Source organism: Poeciliopsis prolifica, unplaced genomic scaffold (assembly GCF_027474105.1).
Source record: "Poeciliopsis prolifica strain line A6 unplaced genomic scaffold, Auburn_PproV2 SCAFFOLD014, whole genome shotgun sequence".
Lineage (NCBI taxonomy): Eukaryota > Metazoa > Chordata > Actinopteri > Cyprinodontiformes > Poeciliidae > Poeciliopsis > Poeciliopsis prolifica.
The window spans coordinates 11,082,250-11,099,040 of NW_026562389.1; the positions used below are offsets into that span (position 1 = coordinate 11,082,250).

General features: G+C 41.2%; 3 protein-coding genes across 3 annotated transcripts; all 3 read left to right on the forward strand.

Annotated features, from left to right (window-relative positions):
• Positions 1-154: 154 nt before the first annotated feature.
• Positions 155-7,163, forward strand: LOC129365939 (girdin-like). The gene is made up of 8 exons (XM_055039489.1): positions 155-427; positions 3,022-3,293; positions 3,894-4,047; positions 4,121-4,367; positions 4,651-4,751; positions 5,119-5,269; positions 6,140-6,291; positions 6,886-7,163. The coding sequence occupies exons 1-8, from the start codon at positions 345-347 to the stop codon at positions 6,926-6,928; spliced, it is 1,203 nt and encodes a 400-aa protein (XP_054895464.1). The 5' UTR covers positions 155-344; the 3' UTR covers positions 6,929-7,163.
• Positions 7,164-8,719: 1,556 nt separating this feature from the next.
• Positions 8,720-12,675, forward strand: LOC129365940 (glutathione S-transferase theta-3-like). The gene is made up of 5 exons (XM_055039490.1): positions 8,720-8,876; positions 9,258-9,345; positions 10,888-11,038; positions 11,618-11,794; positions 12,336-12,675. Exons 1-5 carry the CDS (start codon positions 8,771-8,773, stop codon positions 12,534-12,536), a joined length of 723 nt encoding a protein of 240 aa, XP_054895465.1. The 5' UTR covers positions 8,720-8,770; the 3' UTR covers positions 12,537-12,675.
• Positions 12,676-13,313: 638 nt separating this feature from the next.
• Positions 13,314-16,259, forward strand: LOC129365941 (glutathione S-transferase theta-1-like). Its single transcript, XM_055039491.1, is given in 6 exon segments — positions 13,314-13,456; positions 14,123-14,210; positions 14,865-15,015; positions 15,439-15,466; positions 15,469-15,614; positions 15,913-16,259. Coding segments are annotated over 6 exon segments (720 nt in total). The 5' UTR covers positions 13,314-13,350; the 3' UTR covers positions 16,114-16,259.
• The last annotated feature ends 532 nt before the right edge of the window (positions 16,260-16,791 follow it).

Below are 16,791 nucleotides of genomic sequence, written 5' to 3' on the forward strand. Positions count from 1 at the left end.
TTTCCGTCCACAAATGGTTTGAATTTGGTTACTGATCTAAAGTTGAAGGATGTTAGAGAAGCAAACCGTTCAGCTGCTCTGATGTCCTCACAGCTCCCCCTGCTGGAGACAAACCCACAGAGCAGCGATGACTCAAATGACGTCGACGCCTCAAAGCTTCACTGAGTCAGAAACGGTTGGAGAAACGGAATTTCAGAGCTTTCCCTGAAGGCAACAGCGGGAACGCTAACGGTTCCCCAGCAGTTTGTGTGTTTAAACCGGGTTGAAAGTGCCGTTTGGAGTCGTAATTTAGCACAAACAGTGTGTGTAAAACTGATAAAGAGTTTAAAGACCAGGAGGAGAACATGGCGGAGAATATGAGCTCTGAGGAGCAAGAGAGGTCCTTATTTTTGGTTCAAATTCGTTATTTAGAGGATGAGCTGGACAGGTGAGACTGTTATAATGTAAAAATGTTCTAATGTGTTTGTTTTTGCTTTAAATACAAGCCTAAGTGATTTAGTAAGTCTAAAAAACGGGTTTTAGCTCATTTACAAGATGCTAACACGATAAACAGCCACTTCAAAGGGAGTTGTTGTAGCTATGACAACTCAGCTAGTTGTCATAGCTAGTTGCTAGTTGAGAATAAAAATATTACATGTCTTTTGCTGTGAACTAAAATACAAAGATCATTCACTAATGTCGCATAACAGGAGTTCTGTTTATCTGTGCTGCCCGTAAATGCGTCCTACTTTATGGTAATGCGCATGCGTATATCGATGCTACGTCACATACCGCTTACTCAGCAGATTTTTTATAAGACCGGAAGTTTCTTTCATGCGTTTTATTTCATAGAAATAAGGGTAAGCTTTATTTAATTAGACTGTTTTTGATATTTCATTACTACATTTGGTGGGCTGCACAATTTTAAGCGTAAAACACGCAAATTTGTGAAATAGTTCAGCAAGAGGACAATTAAATGTTTTTACATTAAGACGTAAAAACATTACATTGCACTGGCATAATGAAGGAAAGCTATATGTTGACCACAGACTAAAATGAATGATGTTCCAATCATTATTAAATTATTTTTACAGTTTTGATTTAAAGAAAAATTAGCAGCAGGGTGAGCTGCAGGCTTGAACTGATTTTTTTGGGCCTCCAACTCCAAGTTAAATAAAGATAGACATTTTTTTAATTAAAGTTTTTATTTTTAATCAGCATAAAATTATCACATTTTCTTGTTATGAAAAATATTAAGAACACAAAATATTTGTGTTTTTACAATCAAACTTTTATAATCAGTAGAACCTGCAGATCCACAGGTTTTTACTGAAAAGCAGACTTTGCTACATCCAAGTGAGATTTTATACAATTTATTACACTTGGCTAAATACAGAAAGGATTTTGAAAGAAAGTGACCCAGTTTTAAACTAGTCAGTGATTTATAAACTAACAGAAGTGTTTCATGTGACTTTCTTTATCCTCTATTATATAATTCAATTGTATTTTAAAATAAATAAATATGTAATTCTACCAAAAACTGAATGGTAAAAGTCTCAAGTTTGGTGTTTTGGTGTTAATTAGTTCCTTTTTGAAGGTCAGTTTTGTTTAAGGAAACTTCATAATTAATTTTATTTGTTGCTTCTTTTGTTTTGTTTATTTAAATATTCATCAGAATCTAAAGTTTATGAATCTGTTCTTCCATTATTTTGCATTATATCACCTGAAAGTCTCAAAACAACAGTATTACTGTTTATCACCATAACTTCTGGGATAATTTATCATCTAACACAATTTGTTAATGTATCACTATTTAATGTAGTAAAGGACTGGATAGCATCTGGGATCAGATGGTATCAACTGGAGCTGTTGTCAGTAATCAATAAAAACAATATAAAATAATAACTGCTTTCAATACTATGTATTTTAAAGAAGAAAAATTAAGTAAACACTACAAGACATAAAACATACATAGAACCAAAAAAAGAAAGACCATAAATATATACCCAGTGCTGCAGTAGATGTTCTATATATGGATGTGCACAAAGAGTCCCAACTGTCCCCGCTGGTCAGCACAACGTCTGAACGACACACATTGTCCAGGTACTTGAGAAAATGTCCAAGCGTGATTCATTTCCGATGAAAAGAGGATGAATAATGAATTGTGTGCATGCAGAGAGATGGTGGGGGAAATATTATGGACCATCAGCCTCCTACCAGACCAGCATGGAGTCTCAGGTTCTCCTGGCTCCAACCAGCTGTCAGAAACTCACCATCCTTCAACCCAAAAGGGTCACCTGAAATAAACAGGACCAGTAAATTACCAGTCTGATAGTTTTTTCAGTTATATACAGAAATAAATGCAATTATATCTACAATCAAATCTTTAAGACAAAAATAAAGATGTCAGCATTCATTATCTTAAACACAAGTATTGAACTTAAAAAGTTAGATTATGTGTTTGATGATCAAACAATTAGCATTGGCTACCACCACCAACAAGCCAAGCAAACAAAATAACATAATACTTCTCACCAATTCCATTTATAGATCAGTGATTACAACTTCATGGCTCCAAACTCACTGGATTCTCAGATCTATATGATTTTCATATTGGGAGTTTTTAAAAGCGCATAAGAAACAAATAGATAACTCATTGTTTGGAAGCACAAACCTGTGAAAACCCACTTCAGGTGCAGTGATTGGCTGAATGCACAGTGTGACTGACTGTCACTCTCACCAATGGAGCAGCAAAGGCCGGATTAAGGGCAGTTTTCACCCTGGGTTACATTATCATGATAAAAGATCATAGCAGTTTGAGGCAATAATCAATGAGGTGCCAACAGCGCCCCCTGGAGTCACAGTCTTGTATGTTTAAACAATTCATTTCAATACTGCGTTCTGATTGGCTGGATGTCTGGTTGTAAATGGGGTTTTGAACCAATCAGGCTTCTGGTGAGGCTCCATGCAGCCCAAACTTTTTGCATTAATTTCACAACATTTCTAGGTTTTTCTTCCAGCTCATCCATTTTCATCCTGCAGATTTAAGCTGACAAGTGAAGAGCTGGACAAGCAGAACCAAGAGCTGATCTCAAATTACAACCAGCTGGAGAAGGACAAGAGGGACAAGACCGAGCGTTTGAAACGTTTTGTGGCGGCGAAAGAGAAGCGTATGGATGAGCTGAGCGAGGAGCTGCAGACGCGGCTCCTGCTGGGGAAACGCGGCCGAGAGACGCTGAAGCAGGAGCACAGCATGACGAAGCAGCAGCTGCAGGAGAGGATAAACGAGGTTCAGGCAGAGATAGAGCTGCAGGGTGGGACCGACACCGCGTTCACACACAGAGCAGCAAGAGAAGATCAAAAATATTCACGCCCAGCATGTTTTAGCTTTTTTATTGTTTTTACAAAATAATCACTGCAAAAACACAAAATCTTACCGAGTAGTTTTGGCCTAGTTTCTAGTGAAAAAAATTGTTTTAATTCAGCTTTGTTGTAGAATTTTTCAGCATTTCGACTGGACTCAAGCCTGAACTTTGACTAGACCACTCTAAAACCTTAATTTTGGCCATTTTGTGTGCTTTAGAGGTGGGCTTGCAGTATTGCTCTGTATAACCCAAGAGTGTTTAAGGTTAAGTTTACAAACAGATTGTTCCAGATCATCACACTACCACCACCATGCTTATCTACCTGAATTAATGAAGTTATTTGGAAAAAGCATTTTGCCTTTTCTTTTTTCACTGCACTGTCAGCTGATTTGAACAGATTCAACTCTCTTTGTCATTAACTATTGAAATAAATGACAGGAAATCCTTCAGCTTGAAGTGACAGAAAGCAGCTCACTATGTTCATCCACAGCTTTCTAAGCAGATGCAAATATGTTGCTCTCTGTTCACCCTGCTGTGTTTTTCCTCCAGCTGTGACGCTGGAGGAGAACGAGGAGCGCATCAATGAGCTGAGGCCGCATGTGCCGAACATAGAATCAGTGGAGGAGGAGCTTCTGAAGAAGAAAGCTGAGCACGACGTTTTTATCACCCAGCTGAAGAGGAACTCAGAGCTGGCGTGTGAAACGTAAAGAAAGCAGCAGACGGAGTATTTAACGCTCTTCTCTTCCTGGCTCTGAGTCGCTGTCGTCTAACCGCAGGCTGATCCAGCACTTCCAGGACTACAAGGAGCACACGGAGAACTGCGAAGCTAAAAAGCTGCTGGCGACGGGCCGAGCGCTGCACCTGGAGCAGACCGAACTCGCCGCCTTCCTGGTGAACGAGCAGGCCACTCTGAAGGAGGAGATCGCTGCCGTGAAGAAGAGACAGGCACACATTCGCTCCACCGGCCGGGGGCTGTGCAGGAAACTCACCTATCTGAGCCACCTGAGAAACGTCAACGTGCAGGTCAGAGACGGACGACGGCGGGTTAATACAGAGGAGAAAAGAACATTTCTGGGGTTTTTCTAGCAATTTTTCTGACTTTTGAAACCCAGAAAGGTTTGTGTTTTTTCTAGAACATTTCTGAAATGGCAGAAGTGTGTTCCTTTGTTATTTGGCAGAGATGTGACAAGCTGGCATCGTCTGCTGCTTTCAGCCTGAAGGAAATGCTGCAATGAAAACATTTTTCATCCATTATGAAAACAGAATCTCTGGTTTGTGGCGTCGTCTCTGTCGTGCTTCTCTGCAGGACGTGAAGCTTCTGAAGAAGGCGTTCGTGGAGCTCAAGGAAGAAAAAGCGGAAAGCATCAAGGACCAGGAAGCCACTCTGACTGAGACTGAAGCTCTCAGGTTGGATCTGTTTCCACAGCTCAAATATGACGACTTTATTTTTTAATTCTCTGGATGTTAAATCCTTTCAAAATGTCTTTAATAGAAGCTAGATGTTTTTCCTGAACAATCAACTTATTTTATAAAACTTTTTAACGAGACAAACTGATCAGAATCACTTTTGCAGACAGTTTTTGATACTTATGTCAAATATTGACACCCTGTGTCCAACTGGACCCTAATCTGTAACCGGATAAAAAACGTTCCTTTAATGATCCATGAAGCCTGCAGGCTCAGATTGAGGCCTGATGTAGAGCTGATTTCAGGGTTTGCAGGCCTAAATGTTCTGAAACCAAACTGTAAAAAATGTGTTGTGGTTCTGTTTCAGCCAGCAGGTCAGCAGGGTGCATCAGGACTACCTGCACAGACTGGGCGACATCCAGCGGCTGGAGAAGGAGCTGGAGAAGGAGACGATCAGGAGGAAGCAGCTGGAGGCAGTGAAGGACGAAGCAAAGGTCATCCTGAAACACATCCTGGAGGTAAAAACACCAGAAGCTGCTTCATTCTTTACCTGCTTTAAAATAAACAACAAACAACGTTTTGTGAAAACGTCACATTTCAGACATTTAAAACAAACCTTACATTATGGTAAGTTTTTCAGCCCGTCTTAATAAAACATCCTAACTCGTCGCTCCATCGCTGTTTTTTCTGCTGCAGAGTAAAATCCAGAGGTTGTTGTGCCGCATAAATAAAGATTCAGTTTTGAAATCCTGCCTTAAAAACGCATTTCCAATAAAACAGCCAGGCTTGTCTGCCTGGAGGAATGTTTGAGAAATAAAAATAAAACTTTCATTCTTTCAGCAGCTCCCAGTAGGGGGCGCCACAGCTCCCTCCCATGTTTCTGTCCTCCTCATAAATAAACATCTGATGGCGCTGCCGTCTCCATCTGCTCTCCTGTCATCCCTCCATCCTTCCTGCTCTCCTCCATTTTGGACCTTTGACCCCAGACCCTTCAGCACTGCAAAAACACTAAATCTCACCAAATGTTTTTGTTCTGCGTTTTCGTACAAATATATAAATACGCTTGAAATTAAACAAATCTAACTTACAAGTCACGTTTCAGGAAGATGTAGTAATTCTTATATTAATTTAAAAAAGTAATACTTTAAATTATTTCACTTATTTTCCATTTGCACTTTAATTCATAGTTGAATGATTTGCTGAGTTTTTCCCTGAGTAAACAGCTTTATCAGACTGAGCATCACTAACAAACAGGCTGCTCATGGACGTTTGTTGCATAAGAGGTCAAAGGTCAGACCCTGAAGCCGCTCGCTGGCGGATTCTGAGGTGTTTTACATGTTAAAACGTGCCGTCAGCTGTTTTCACCTCTGGGTGTTTGTCCCCTGCAGGGTAAGGATGACCTGTCTGTGATGCAGTGGAAGATCCTGAGGCTGGTGGAGATCCTGGACCGAGCAGCGCCGCGGGTCGCCGAGCCGACCGGCACCAGTAATAAGCCCAGAGGACTCCGGAAACGGCACTCCTGTTACCCTTTCTCCTCCAGGTACCACAATCCTCTGTCTTCATCATCTTCTGCAGGAGGTTTCAGCACCGAATGGTGCAGAGAAAGTGGGTCGGAGTCGGAGAAAAAGCTCAAAATATGCTGGTTACTTGATGAAGCTCAGCGCTCCGGTCCAAACCGCCGTTAGCTCCCATGCTAACAGACAGTAACAGTCACAGCGCAGGTTGTTGAAACAAGCCAGATGTTTTATGCCAGGGGTATGCAAAGTGTGGCGCAGGGGCCATTTGTGGCCTTCGAAGTGATTTTGTTTGGCCACTGACCTGAAGTTAAGAAAATAGAAAATAATTTATTCTCCAAAAACTTGAGAAATTGTCAGTTTTTCTTTTGCAACAGTCCAAAGATTTTTATGTTTTGATATTTAGTAAAATACAGATTTTGTGAAAGTTTTGCTTATTGTTGAGCAGGAAAACAAAAAAAATCACAGTGAACAAATTTTTGCACTTTTTATTTAATGAATTTTGTAGCAGTTAAAATTTGCCGGTTTTGCCCCTGGGGCAAAAAGATTAGACACTCCAGTTTTATTCAAAATGTCATCTTGAGTTTGTTGTTGATCCAGTTGTTTTCTGTGTCCATCAGAAATATGAACCCATCTGGTTCCGACCCGTCTGGCTCCGTCTGACCCAACTGACCCGACTCCCTGCAGTCACAGACTGGTACCGGCTCCGCCCGGCCGTAAGCGGGAACGGTTTAACGAGTTCAGAATAAACGTTCCAACCATTTTGTTCCTGCAGATGTTTTAGTCTGCGGACAGAATCTGCTCCACCTTTAGTTCCTCATCGCTTCAGTTCTAAGGACGTGAATCTGATGCGATGTAAATGTGCAAATTATTTAAAAAATAAACAGGTTGTATTGAAGCTGCTGATTGGAGCGTATGTGACGTTTTCCCAGCCATATTCTGAAGGCACAATAATCCCAAACACACATTGAAACTGCTTTATGTCGTTTGAAAGAGGCTTATATTAAGCTTCTGGAATGGCCCCGGTCTCCATCCTATGTACATGTAGAGGCTTCACAGCCGGGTCCGTTTCTTTAACCCAACCAATGAACTGCCAAGGCAAACGGATCAACGTCCAACCAGAACTAACCCATAAAAATCTTTATTGTTTCTCTGCAAGTCGCTGAGAAAAATTCTAATATTTATACAAATATTTCAGCCTGAATCATTTAAACTCTTTGTGGTTTAGAGAAAATCAACAATTAATTCAAGCTTGAAAGTTGATTTTGTTTTTTAAAAAAATAAAGATTTTGGTTGTGTCATCATGTCTGCATGCTAATCGCTAAGCTAACATTTTGTTTAGCAATTTTGCTAATTTACTCGGCTAGTTTGCAAAGTTTCAGCTCAATAAAGTTCAGCTTATGTGTTAAAGTTTTGGTTATTAAGAATTATTCAGTTAGTTTGACGTCTATATTCACGCACTTATTTTGAAGTGGGTGAAGACCGGTTTGGATTTAGCAATGTAGCGTTAGCTTACACTGAAGCAGAGCTAATGTTTATGGTTAATGTTTTACTATTAACTCTTTTAGGTTTTAGTCTAATTGTCCCATCAACAAGAACCTTCAGTTAATCATTAAAAGCCAAACAGTAAGACGTTCATGCCGATAATGAATGAATGAATGAACGCCTTCATGCTGTGGTTAAATGATGTGATTTTTCTGACATTTTAAAACATCCTCCATCTATAATGTGAGATTTATTTAGAGTTTGACTAAAAACAAACACATTGGTTAGAGGAAAACTAAAACTAGATGTAAAGCCTGCATAATTAGATACTTCCTTTATTACTTTGTTGAACAACATTTTAATTAAAAACTAGGATTTCATGTTTATTTGGTAGTATTGCTTTGCTTGCTTTGATTATTCAAAGCAAATGAAATGAAATAAAACAACAAACTGGAGAGTAAATAATGAAACTCAGTTTGCAGGATCCTGAGAAGTAAAATCTGTTTATGATGGAAATCAGTGGAAGTCCTGCAGACAGTCTGACCCAGTACAGCCAGTGCCACCAGCTGCACCAGTCCAGTCCCTCAGATCATCATCAGGGTTCTAACCATGAACGAACTAATGAGAGCGTCTGTTAATCAGGTGGGAAACATTCTCCGTCATTAACCTTCAGCCCCTCTGGGCGCTCCAGGCTGCAACAACATGATCTTCTTCCCCTTCATAATGTCTCCGACAAAAACGTCTAATTACTTCTGTAAACTCGTCCTGAAAGGCAGCGGAGTCCAATCACAGAGGCCCGTCACAGCAGATAAAAACGCGATTATCTGCGCAGTGTTTACAAAATGTGGGACTAAGCCGAGGTCAAAGGTCAGACTGGTCAACCCAGACGGCCTGTATACTTTGAACTGTCGGCGCCGTTTAGAAATCGGCGCGTTGTGCAGCGAGGAGGGGCGGGGCTCCAGGCAGCTGGGATAACAGGCGCGGCCGGAGCAGAGGAAGCATCAGCAGCCGCGCAGCACCATGGAGATCTATCTGGACCTGGTTTCCCCGCCGTGCCGCGCCGTCTACCTGTTTGCCGAGGCGCTGAAGATCCCTTACGCCTTCAAGCTGGTGGAGCTCTCAGCAGGTGAGTTACAGCCGCCAGATCCAAACTGAGCTGCAGGAACGCGAAAGGATTTCTGTCTGGAAATTATCATTCAGTTGAACTTTGTGCTGAATGTCTTTGAGTTGACGACTCGGTTCTGGTGTAACAGAACGGAGCCTCTGGTGAGCTGTCAGCGTTTTCACATTTCACCCAGAACGCTCTCAGCTCCCACACAGTGAATTACTTTAACTCCTCCTTGGCCAGACGCTCCAGCTCTGCTTCTCTCATCATGTCAAACTGTTTTCCAAATGGAAAATAACGTTAAAAATCACATCAGAGGAGTAAAAGTTAGTTTGATGCTTTGATTCTGGATCTGTTGGGTGTATCTCGGCTGGATGGGATTTGTTTGTGTTTCTGTTTCAGGGCAGCAGTATTCGGAGGAGTTTGGAAAACTCAGCGTGGTGAGGAAGGTTCCGGTTCTGAAGGACGGCAGCTTCGTTCTGACAGAGAGGTAGACGAGACGCTGCAGCAGTTTCAACTGAAACTCATCCCGTTACATTTCCCCTCAGATTTCTGCTCTTAGAAAGTATTTAACAAGAGAAGGACTCCAGCAGAGGAATGTAAAGACACACAGAGTTAAAGCAGCTGGTTCATATTTAACGTTCAGATCCAGAACAGGAAGCAGAACTTCCCTGGAGAACTCGGACTGGTGTCTTATTCTCCTCCAGCAGAGCTTTAAAACTGAAAATCAACAAACGTGAAGTGAATCAAGGATCTTATAAACACCAATATATTTATTCACATTCCATAAATCTGCCTGAGGTTTTGTAATGATCCAGTAACAGACCCGTTTGTTTGTCTTTGAATCTAAACTCTTATTTCCGTTCTGAACTATTTAGATTCTCCGGTCATTAAGTTCAGATATTTACTTTGTCTGTTTGCATTTTATTCCACTAAAACAAACAAAGCGAAGTGTTTTGCAGCAGCGGCGCCTCAGAAACAGACGCTGCAGACTCTGTCTTCTCTCTCAGCCCATTTCCTGTTTAAATCCTGCAAAATGTCCTGATGTCCCAAAAACATCAAACCAGGGAATAAAACAAACACTTCTAAACTGTTTCTAATGAAGGTTTACTGACAGGTTTCAGTTATTTTTTAACAAACTGCTTCTTCCCTGTAGGAATCTGTTTGCTTTGTTTCCTGTTTGGTTTTTGCACAGATTGGCAGCTGAGTAAATGTTGCAGGAATACTTTTGCAAGTCGTTGCACTGATTATTTATTTAATGTCATTTTTTTCTATTTGCTTGCATATCTGCTGCGCAGATCCAAATGTGGTGACTTCAGGCACTTTTACTTGATTGTGAAAAATCCTTTTTGTTCAATATATGTGCAGAGAATCCATGCTGCTAAATCTTCATGATAAATAATAAAATGATGCAAATTAAATTCATTTAAAGTTTGAAGCAGAAGTTCTTTAATCCTGCACAGAAGTTTGATCTGTTCTCATCCGACAGAAATGGTTCATAAAGCTTCAGGTTGTAAAAATTAGGCTTGCTTTTTTTGACTTATTTAGAATTTTCTTCAGTCTTTTAATTCACAATTGGATAATTTATATTGATAATAAATAAATCAATTATTAAGGACTTGACTGCATTTTACTTGCATGCGAGTTAAATTAACTTGAAGTGTTGAATGTATTAATACTTCAGTATAATTGATGGTGGAGGAACAGAAACAAACCTTCTTTGTTCAGACAGATTATGTATCAGATATTTTTCATGTCTTTAGGTCTTAGTGAACAAGCCTGCTGTTTCTGATGCATTGACTGTGTGTGTGTGGGTGTGTGTGTGTGTGTGTGTGTGTGTGTGTGTGTGTGTGTGTTTGTGCGTGTGTGTGTGCATGCATGCGTGTGGGTGTGTGTGTGTGTGGGTGTGCGCGTGCATGGGTGTGTGTGGGCGTGTGTGTGTGTGTGTGTTTGTGCGTGTGTGTGTGCATGCATGCGTGTGTGGTGTGTGTGTTTGTGCGTGGGTGTGTGTGTGTGTGTGTGTGTGTTGCAGCATTGCCATCCTGCAGTACCTGGTGCAGAAATGTTCGGTGGCAGATCACTGGTTTCCAGCCGAGCTGCAGCAGCGCGCTCGTGTTAATGAATACTTGTCCTGGCAGCACCTGAACCTCCGATCTCACTGCTCAAAGGTCTTCCTGCTCAGGGTTGGTGTCCAGATCAGCCCCAGGCTGCAGCCGCCGATCAGTTACCCCATTACACACTTTTAATAACGTCACATGTTTATTTTGCTATAATCAAAGGAACATTTCTGACTGCAGCCATTCATGCAAACTGTTGTTACTCAGTGAAGTTAAAATAATGCTAAATGTCAAAAACCACAAATTGGATGTTTTTCATCAATAGATTTGATTTGGCTTTGAAAACTGATAAAAATGACAAGAGGCATTAATTATCAAAGTTATCAATTTAGATTAAAATGAGCAAGTTGGTATTTATATCCAAATATCACTTTGTCTCTGTCAGTGATCGACTTGCAGGAAAACTAATTCAGCTGATGGCAAAGAAAGATGGAAAAAGACTTTATGTTTAAAAACACAGTAAATGTTGTAACCACAGCAGCATTAATCAGTAAATAAAGTAAAACTCAGAGTAACAGGCTCAGAGCTGCAGGTATTACAGCTGTAAGATCAGTTCAGATCAACGTTCAGCTGAATGGTTTTTATTTTAGTAGTTTTACCTGCTGCAGCTTTCAGCAGGGCCTCATTAACCATTTCTGTGGGCAGACTCTGTATCCGTTCGTCATGGGCTCTGAGGCCCCGAAGGACAAGATGGACGCCGCTCTGGAGGACATGAAGCAATCCCTCGACCTGCTGGACGAGAAATTCCTCCAGGACAAACCGTTCATCGTCGGGAACAAGATCTCTGTGGCGGATGTGGCGGCCATGGTGGAGATCATGCAGGTAAAGATATGAACACCTGGTTACCTGCAGCAGCTGCTGCTGCAGCTGCTTCACCCAGCTCATATCAAACTGCTGCTTCCTCCAGCATGTTGTGTTTTTTCACATCAGAGTTAATTTCCTGTTTAAAAAATTCATTATTATTATTATTGAGATATACTTTAAAAAAACTACATAAATTTAATTGCATTTTTTCAAAGAAAAAGGTTTTTAAAAGGATTCTAAGACTGAGCTAAAGCTGGTTAAAGTGTTAAACTTTCACAACTTAACATTATTACAAACAAACTAAATGATGCTTGAAAATTTTAAATGTTTTCAGTTCTAGTTTTTTTTCCACTGTTGCTTCAAACTGCAGGTTTTGCAACAAGAAAACAGAAACACAGGAACAAGAAAAACATTTTAGAAAAAGTCAGTTAAAAGGTAAAACAGGGAAACTAAAGATTACATTCTTTAAATGAATGCAAACTGTTTTTATTTCTAATTAAACCGATGAAAGCGACGGCAGCGTCTCCTCCGTTGTGACGCCTCATGCTGGTGTTTGCAGCCTCTGGGAGTCGGCGTGGACGGGCTGCAGGGCCGGCCGAAGCTGGCGGCCTGGAGGGAACGCGTGAAGAAGGAAGTGGGAGTGAAACTGTTCGACCAGGCCCACGAGGCGCTGCTGAACGCCAGCGGCCTGCAGCAGAAGATGCAGAACAACACCGAGCTGCAGAAACTCAAACCAATGTTCCTCAAGTATTTCCGCTGAGAAAATGGAAATAAAAATCTGATGTTTGGTTGTTTCTGCAGAACGACTCCAAACGTTAAAGAACTGAACCATCATCCAGTTATAGACGGGATTAAGACTGGAACTAAGAACTGTTCAATAAAAACATGAACAACATGAACTGATGAACTGTTTTCATTTTCATGCAGCAAAATTCACAGGACTGGCAGTTATTTCTAGCTTTGTGTCAAAATAGCAGTTTAATTATTAGTTTTGTGAACAGTGATGAAATGTTTATTCTCAATGTTTAGGTTCAACCACAGCAGCCAGAGTGACTGCAGGTTAAAGTTCAGCATCGCCTCTATTTACACCATTTAAGTTTTCAACATCTAAAATAACAACGGTCCAAATTAAGAAGCTTTTCTCTCTTCATAAAGATTTATTTTTTATTGTCAAGCAGCAAAACAAAATTCAAGATGCAACTGAAGATGGTGCATGATAAGAATAAAAATGAAATGACAAATCAGTCAGACAGCTGATTATTTTCAGACAAACCTGTGAAGACGGACGAGTTTCTCCAGATCTTTCCTCCTTTCATCCTGGAAATGTTCTTCAGGCGACGGAAGGCTGAGTTTGTATCTGTCTTTATGTGGCTCTGATGGTTCAGTCTGACCTCTTGGGCCAGACAGTAACTCCAAATTCCTGCTGAAAACTCTGGACAGTGGTCTGTTTACAAAATATTGGCCCATGGTGAGGTTAAAGGTCAGCGTGGCGATCCCAGGCGGGGAGAAGGGGCGGGGCTTTGGGTGCTTTGGATAACAGGTGCAGCAGTGAAGCATCTCAGCCTCTCAGCACCATGCAGCTCTACCTGGACCTGCTTTCCCCGCCGTGCCGCGGCCTCTTCCTGTTCGCCGAGGCGCTGAAGATCCCGTATGAGTTCAGGCTGGTGGATCTGCTGGCGGGTGAGCTGCTGACGGTCCGTCAGTCTGGAGACCCAGTTCCAGTTTAAACAGTAAAAACGCTGCTTTAACTCCTCCATGGACAGATTTTACAGGCAGATTATATTTAATCACTGGAGGAAATAAAGTAAAAACATGAAGAGTGAAAGTTGCTTTTCCGATGTTGACGACACATTTAGTGTTTTGACTTGAGTCAATATTGGGCTCAACCTGGAGATTTATGTTTAAATTATGCAGATAAAGTTACATTATCAGAGTAAAGGTGAAATTTAACTAGAAGAAAAACGTAAAACTTCGAACAGAAGTTTTGATAATTTTTAAGACGTGGTGAATTCATCAAATCTGTAGTTTTGTCTTTGAAATGTAAACAGCTGTTTGCACAATCAGCTCAAAGTCCTGCTGCTGATAAGAATCTGAGGCTGAAATGTTAAAAGATTACAGTTTTACTGTTTCGTAAATTTGATACTAATGTAACTTCACAAGATGTTCAACATTCCTCGTTCACTTTGTAATTATTGTTTGTGGATAACTTTCATAAAAATCACTTTCTTTATTTTTGTATTATTTTGACCTTATTGTCAGACAGTTTTATTCTTTTTTCCTAAGCCTGACATGAACTGTGTCGGAGAATCCGAGGTCTCTGTGACATGGTTTGTGTTTTGACTTCAGGGCAGCAGTACTCTGAGGAGTTTGAAAAACTCAACCTGGTGAAGAAAGCTCCGGTTCTGAAGGACGGCAGCTTCGTTCTGTCAGAAAGGTAGAAGAGACGCTGCAGCATTTCATTTATTTAGAGTTATGGAGGTATATTCAGACACAGGGGGCAAAAGGTTGAATGAACTTTCCAGGTTGCCATCAGATGCCTGGTAAGAAGCCATTTGTTGATTCAGGTGTTGGAGCAGAGAGCGTCTAAAAGGACAAACTCTGTAGGACTGGAGACCCTGATAGCCCAGAAGACTCAGTTTGATTAGAGGACAAAACTGAAACATTTGTTACATTTCCACCTGCTGAGTTTCTCTTTCTCTCTGCTCTGAGTCAAATCAGCCAAACTCTCTGAGAACCTGTTCCCCTCCTCACCTGTGGGGGCGCTGCACCAACAACCACTGAAAGAGTTTTGTGCCTCTAATTAACCACATCTGGGAAAGTTTGCTTCATTTTCTTATTCAGAAAATGTGTTTCCATTTTCCTTTTTATGAATTAACTGTTTTTCACAAAATCCAAACTCCTCAAACAAAATGTATTTTAGTTTTTATAATTTTCTGTTTCTATGCACCTGTGTGTGTGTGTGTGTGTGCGTGCGTGCGTGCGTGCGTGCGTGCGTGCGTGCGTGTGTGTGTGTGTGCGTGTGTGTGTGTGTGTGTGTGTGTGTGTGTGTGTGTGTGTGTGTGTGTGTGTGTGTGTGTGTGTGTTGCAGCATTGCCATCCTGCAGTACCTGGTGCAGAAATGTTCGGTGGCAGATCACTGGTTTCCAGCCGAGCTGCAGCAGCGCGCTCGTGTTAATGAATATTTGTCCTGGCAGCACCGGAACCTCCGATCTCACTGCTCAAAGGTCTTCCTGCTCAGGGTTGGTGTCCAGATCAGCCCAGGCTGCAGCCGCCGATCATTACACACTTTAAATCAGCTCAATTATTCACAGGAACATGTCTGATTGCAGTTATTTATGCAATATTTGTTTGATTGTCAATCAGTAAAATTCAAACTAATGTTGAACATCTAGAACTGCAGCTCTAGATCAGCCTAATGAGGAGGATCAGCAGAGCTCACACTACAACAACTGATAGTATCATCCAGGACTATTATGGAATATTGTCTGTTAGCATTAGCATATCCAGGTTCTTTATCTGGGCGATAATGGCAGGATGACCATCATGTGACCACAGCAGCTTTGTTAAATAAAAACCTGTCAGAATAAATGCAGCAGATATTCTTGGATCGTTTCAGATCTTTTACAGTACCTGCTCTAACTATGAATGATTTCTGGGGGCAGATCATGCATCGACCCCTGATGGGCTCCGAGGCCCGAAGGACAAGCTGGACGCCACTCTGGAGGACATGAAGCAATCCCTCGACCTGCTGGAGGAGAAATTCCTCCAGGACAAACCGTTCATCGTTGGGAATAAAATCTCTCTGGCAGATCTGGTGGCCATGGTGGAGATCATGCAGGTAAAGATACAAACACCTGGTTCGTCTGCTCTCACTGCTGCAGCTCATTCTCACTCACACAGGAAATTAATCTGTTACCTGACAATAACCGGTAGGATTTGTATCATATTTAAAGTCTACATTTCTAAAGACTAATTTTAAATATGATCTGTGTGTAATTTTCTTTAAAAATGTGGATTTACATCAGAGAAAATCATTTTGCTTCACTTTTTTAATCTGGTCTGTTTTTCCACTCTGACTGATGGCCATCATCATTTCAATGATGAATGAATGTGGCAACTCCTGCTGGTGTTTGCAGCCTCTGGGAGTCGGCGTGGATCCGTTCCACGGCCGGCCGAAGCTGACGGCCTGGAGGGAACGCGTGAAGAAGGAACTGGGAGTGAAACTGTTCGACCAGGCCCACGAGGCGCTGCTGAACCTCAGAGGAATCCAGCAGAAGATGCAGAACAACACCGAGATCCACAAGCTCAAACCGATGTTCCTCAAGTATTTCCGCTGAGAACACAGAAATAAAACTCTGATGTTTGGTTGTTTCTGTAAAACGCCTCCAAATGTTTAGTCTGAAAGAACTGAACCATCATCCAGTTATAGACGGGATTAAAACTGGAACTAAGAACTGTTCAATAAAAACATGAACAACATGAACTGATTCACAAAATGGCTTTAATTTTGTGAATTAAAGCCACTCCTGACGGCAGGAGTTCAGTACAACTTACTGTTGGACACATTATTCCTTAACCAGCGATATATTCAGATTTCTGCTGCTCTGTCCGTCGCCTGTTTGCAGCTCAGTGAATCCTGCAGCAGCTACAGAGGACGTCTTTGTGTGCAACCATGAATTTCTGTCTTTGTTGGTCACTTTTTCCACACAATCTTCCCGTTCTGCTGCAAATAAGAACTTCGTTATTGGGACCAGTTTGCACTTTAATATCCTGAGGTGTGAAGACGGAAACAGTTTCATCGGATCTTTGGACCTGAAAGGAGACAATTCTGTTACCTTCAGCAAAAAACTCAGTAAACATTTGTCAAAGCCACTACATATGAGGAGAAAAGTGCAACATTTAATAATTTTATCATCATTATTTTTCCCTCTTCGTCCCAAACTTGTCCATTTTATCCAGATCAGCATATAAGACATACTTGGTAAAATCTCCTACTTTATCTATTTAGGTCTAGA

Bases quoted from the DNA above. Each gene is read 5' to 3' on its own strand.
- LOC129365939 (XM_055039489.1), top strand. From the start codon at position 345: ATGGCGGAGAATATGAGCTCTGAGGAGCAAGAGAGGTCCTTATTTTTG. The intron at 4,752-5,118 runs GTTGGATCTGTT...GTTCTGTTTCAG, and splicing joins ACTGAGACTGAAGCTCTCAG to CCAGCAGGTCAGCAGGGTGC. The intron at 6,292-6,885 runs GTACCACAATCC...TGTGTCCATCAG, and splicing joins TGTTACCCTTTCTCCTCCAG to AAATATGAACCCATCTGGTT.
- LOC129365940 (XM_055039490.1), top strand. From the start codon at position 8,771: ATGGAGATCTATCTGGACCTGGTTTCCCCGCCGTGCCGCGCCGTCTAC. The intron at 9,346-10,887 runs GTAGACGAGACG...TGTGTGTTGCAG, and splicing joins AGCTTCGTTCTGACAGAGAG to CATTGCCATCCTGCAGTACC. The intron at 11,795-12,335 runs GTAAAGATATGA...TGGTGTTTGCAG, and splicing joins CCATGGTGGAGATCATGCAG to CCTCTGGGAGTCGGCGTGGA.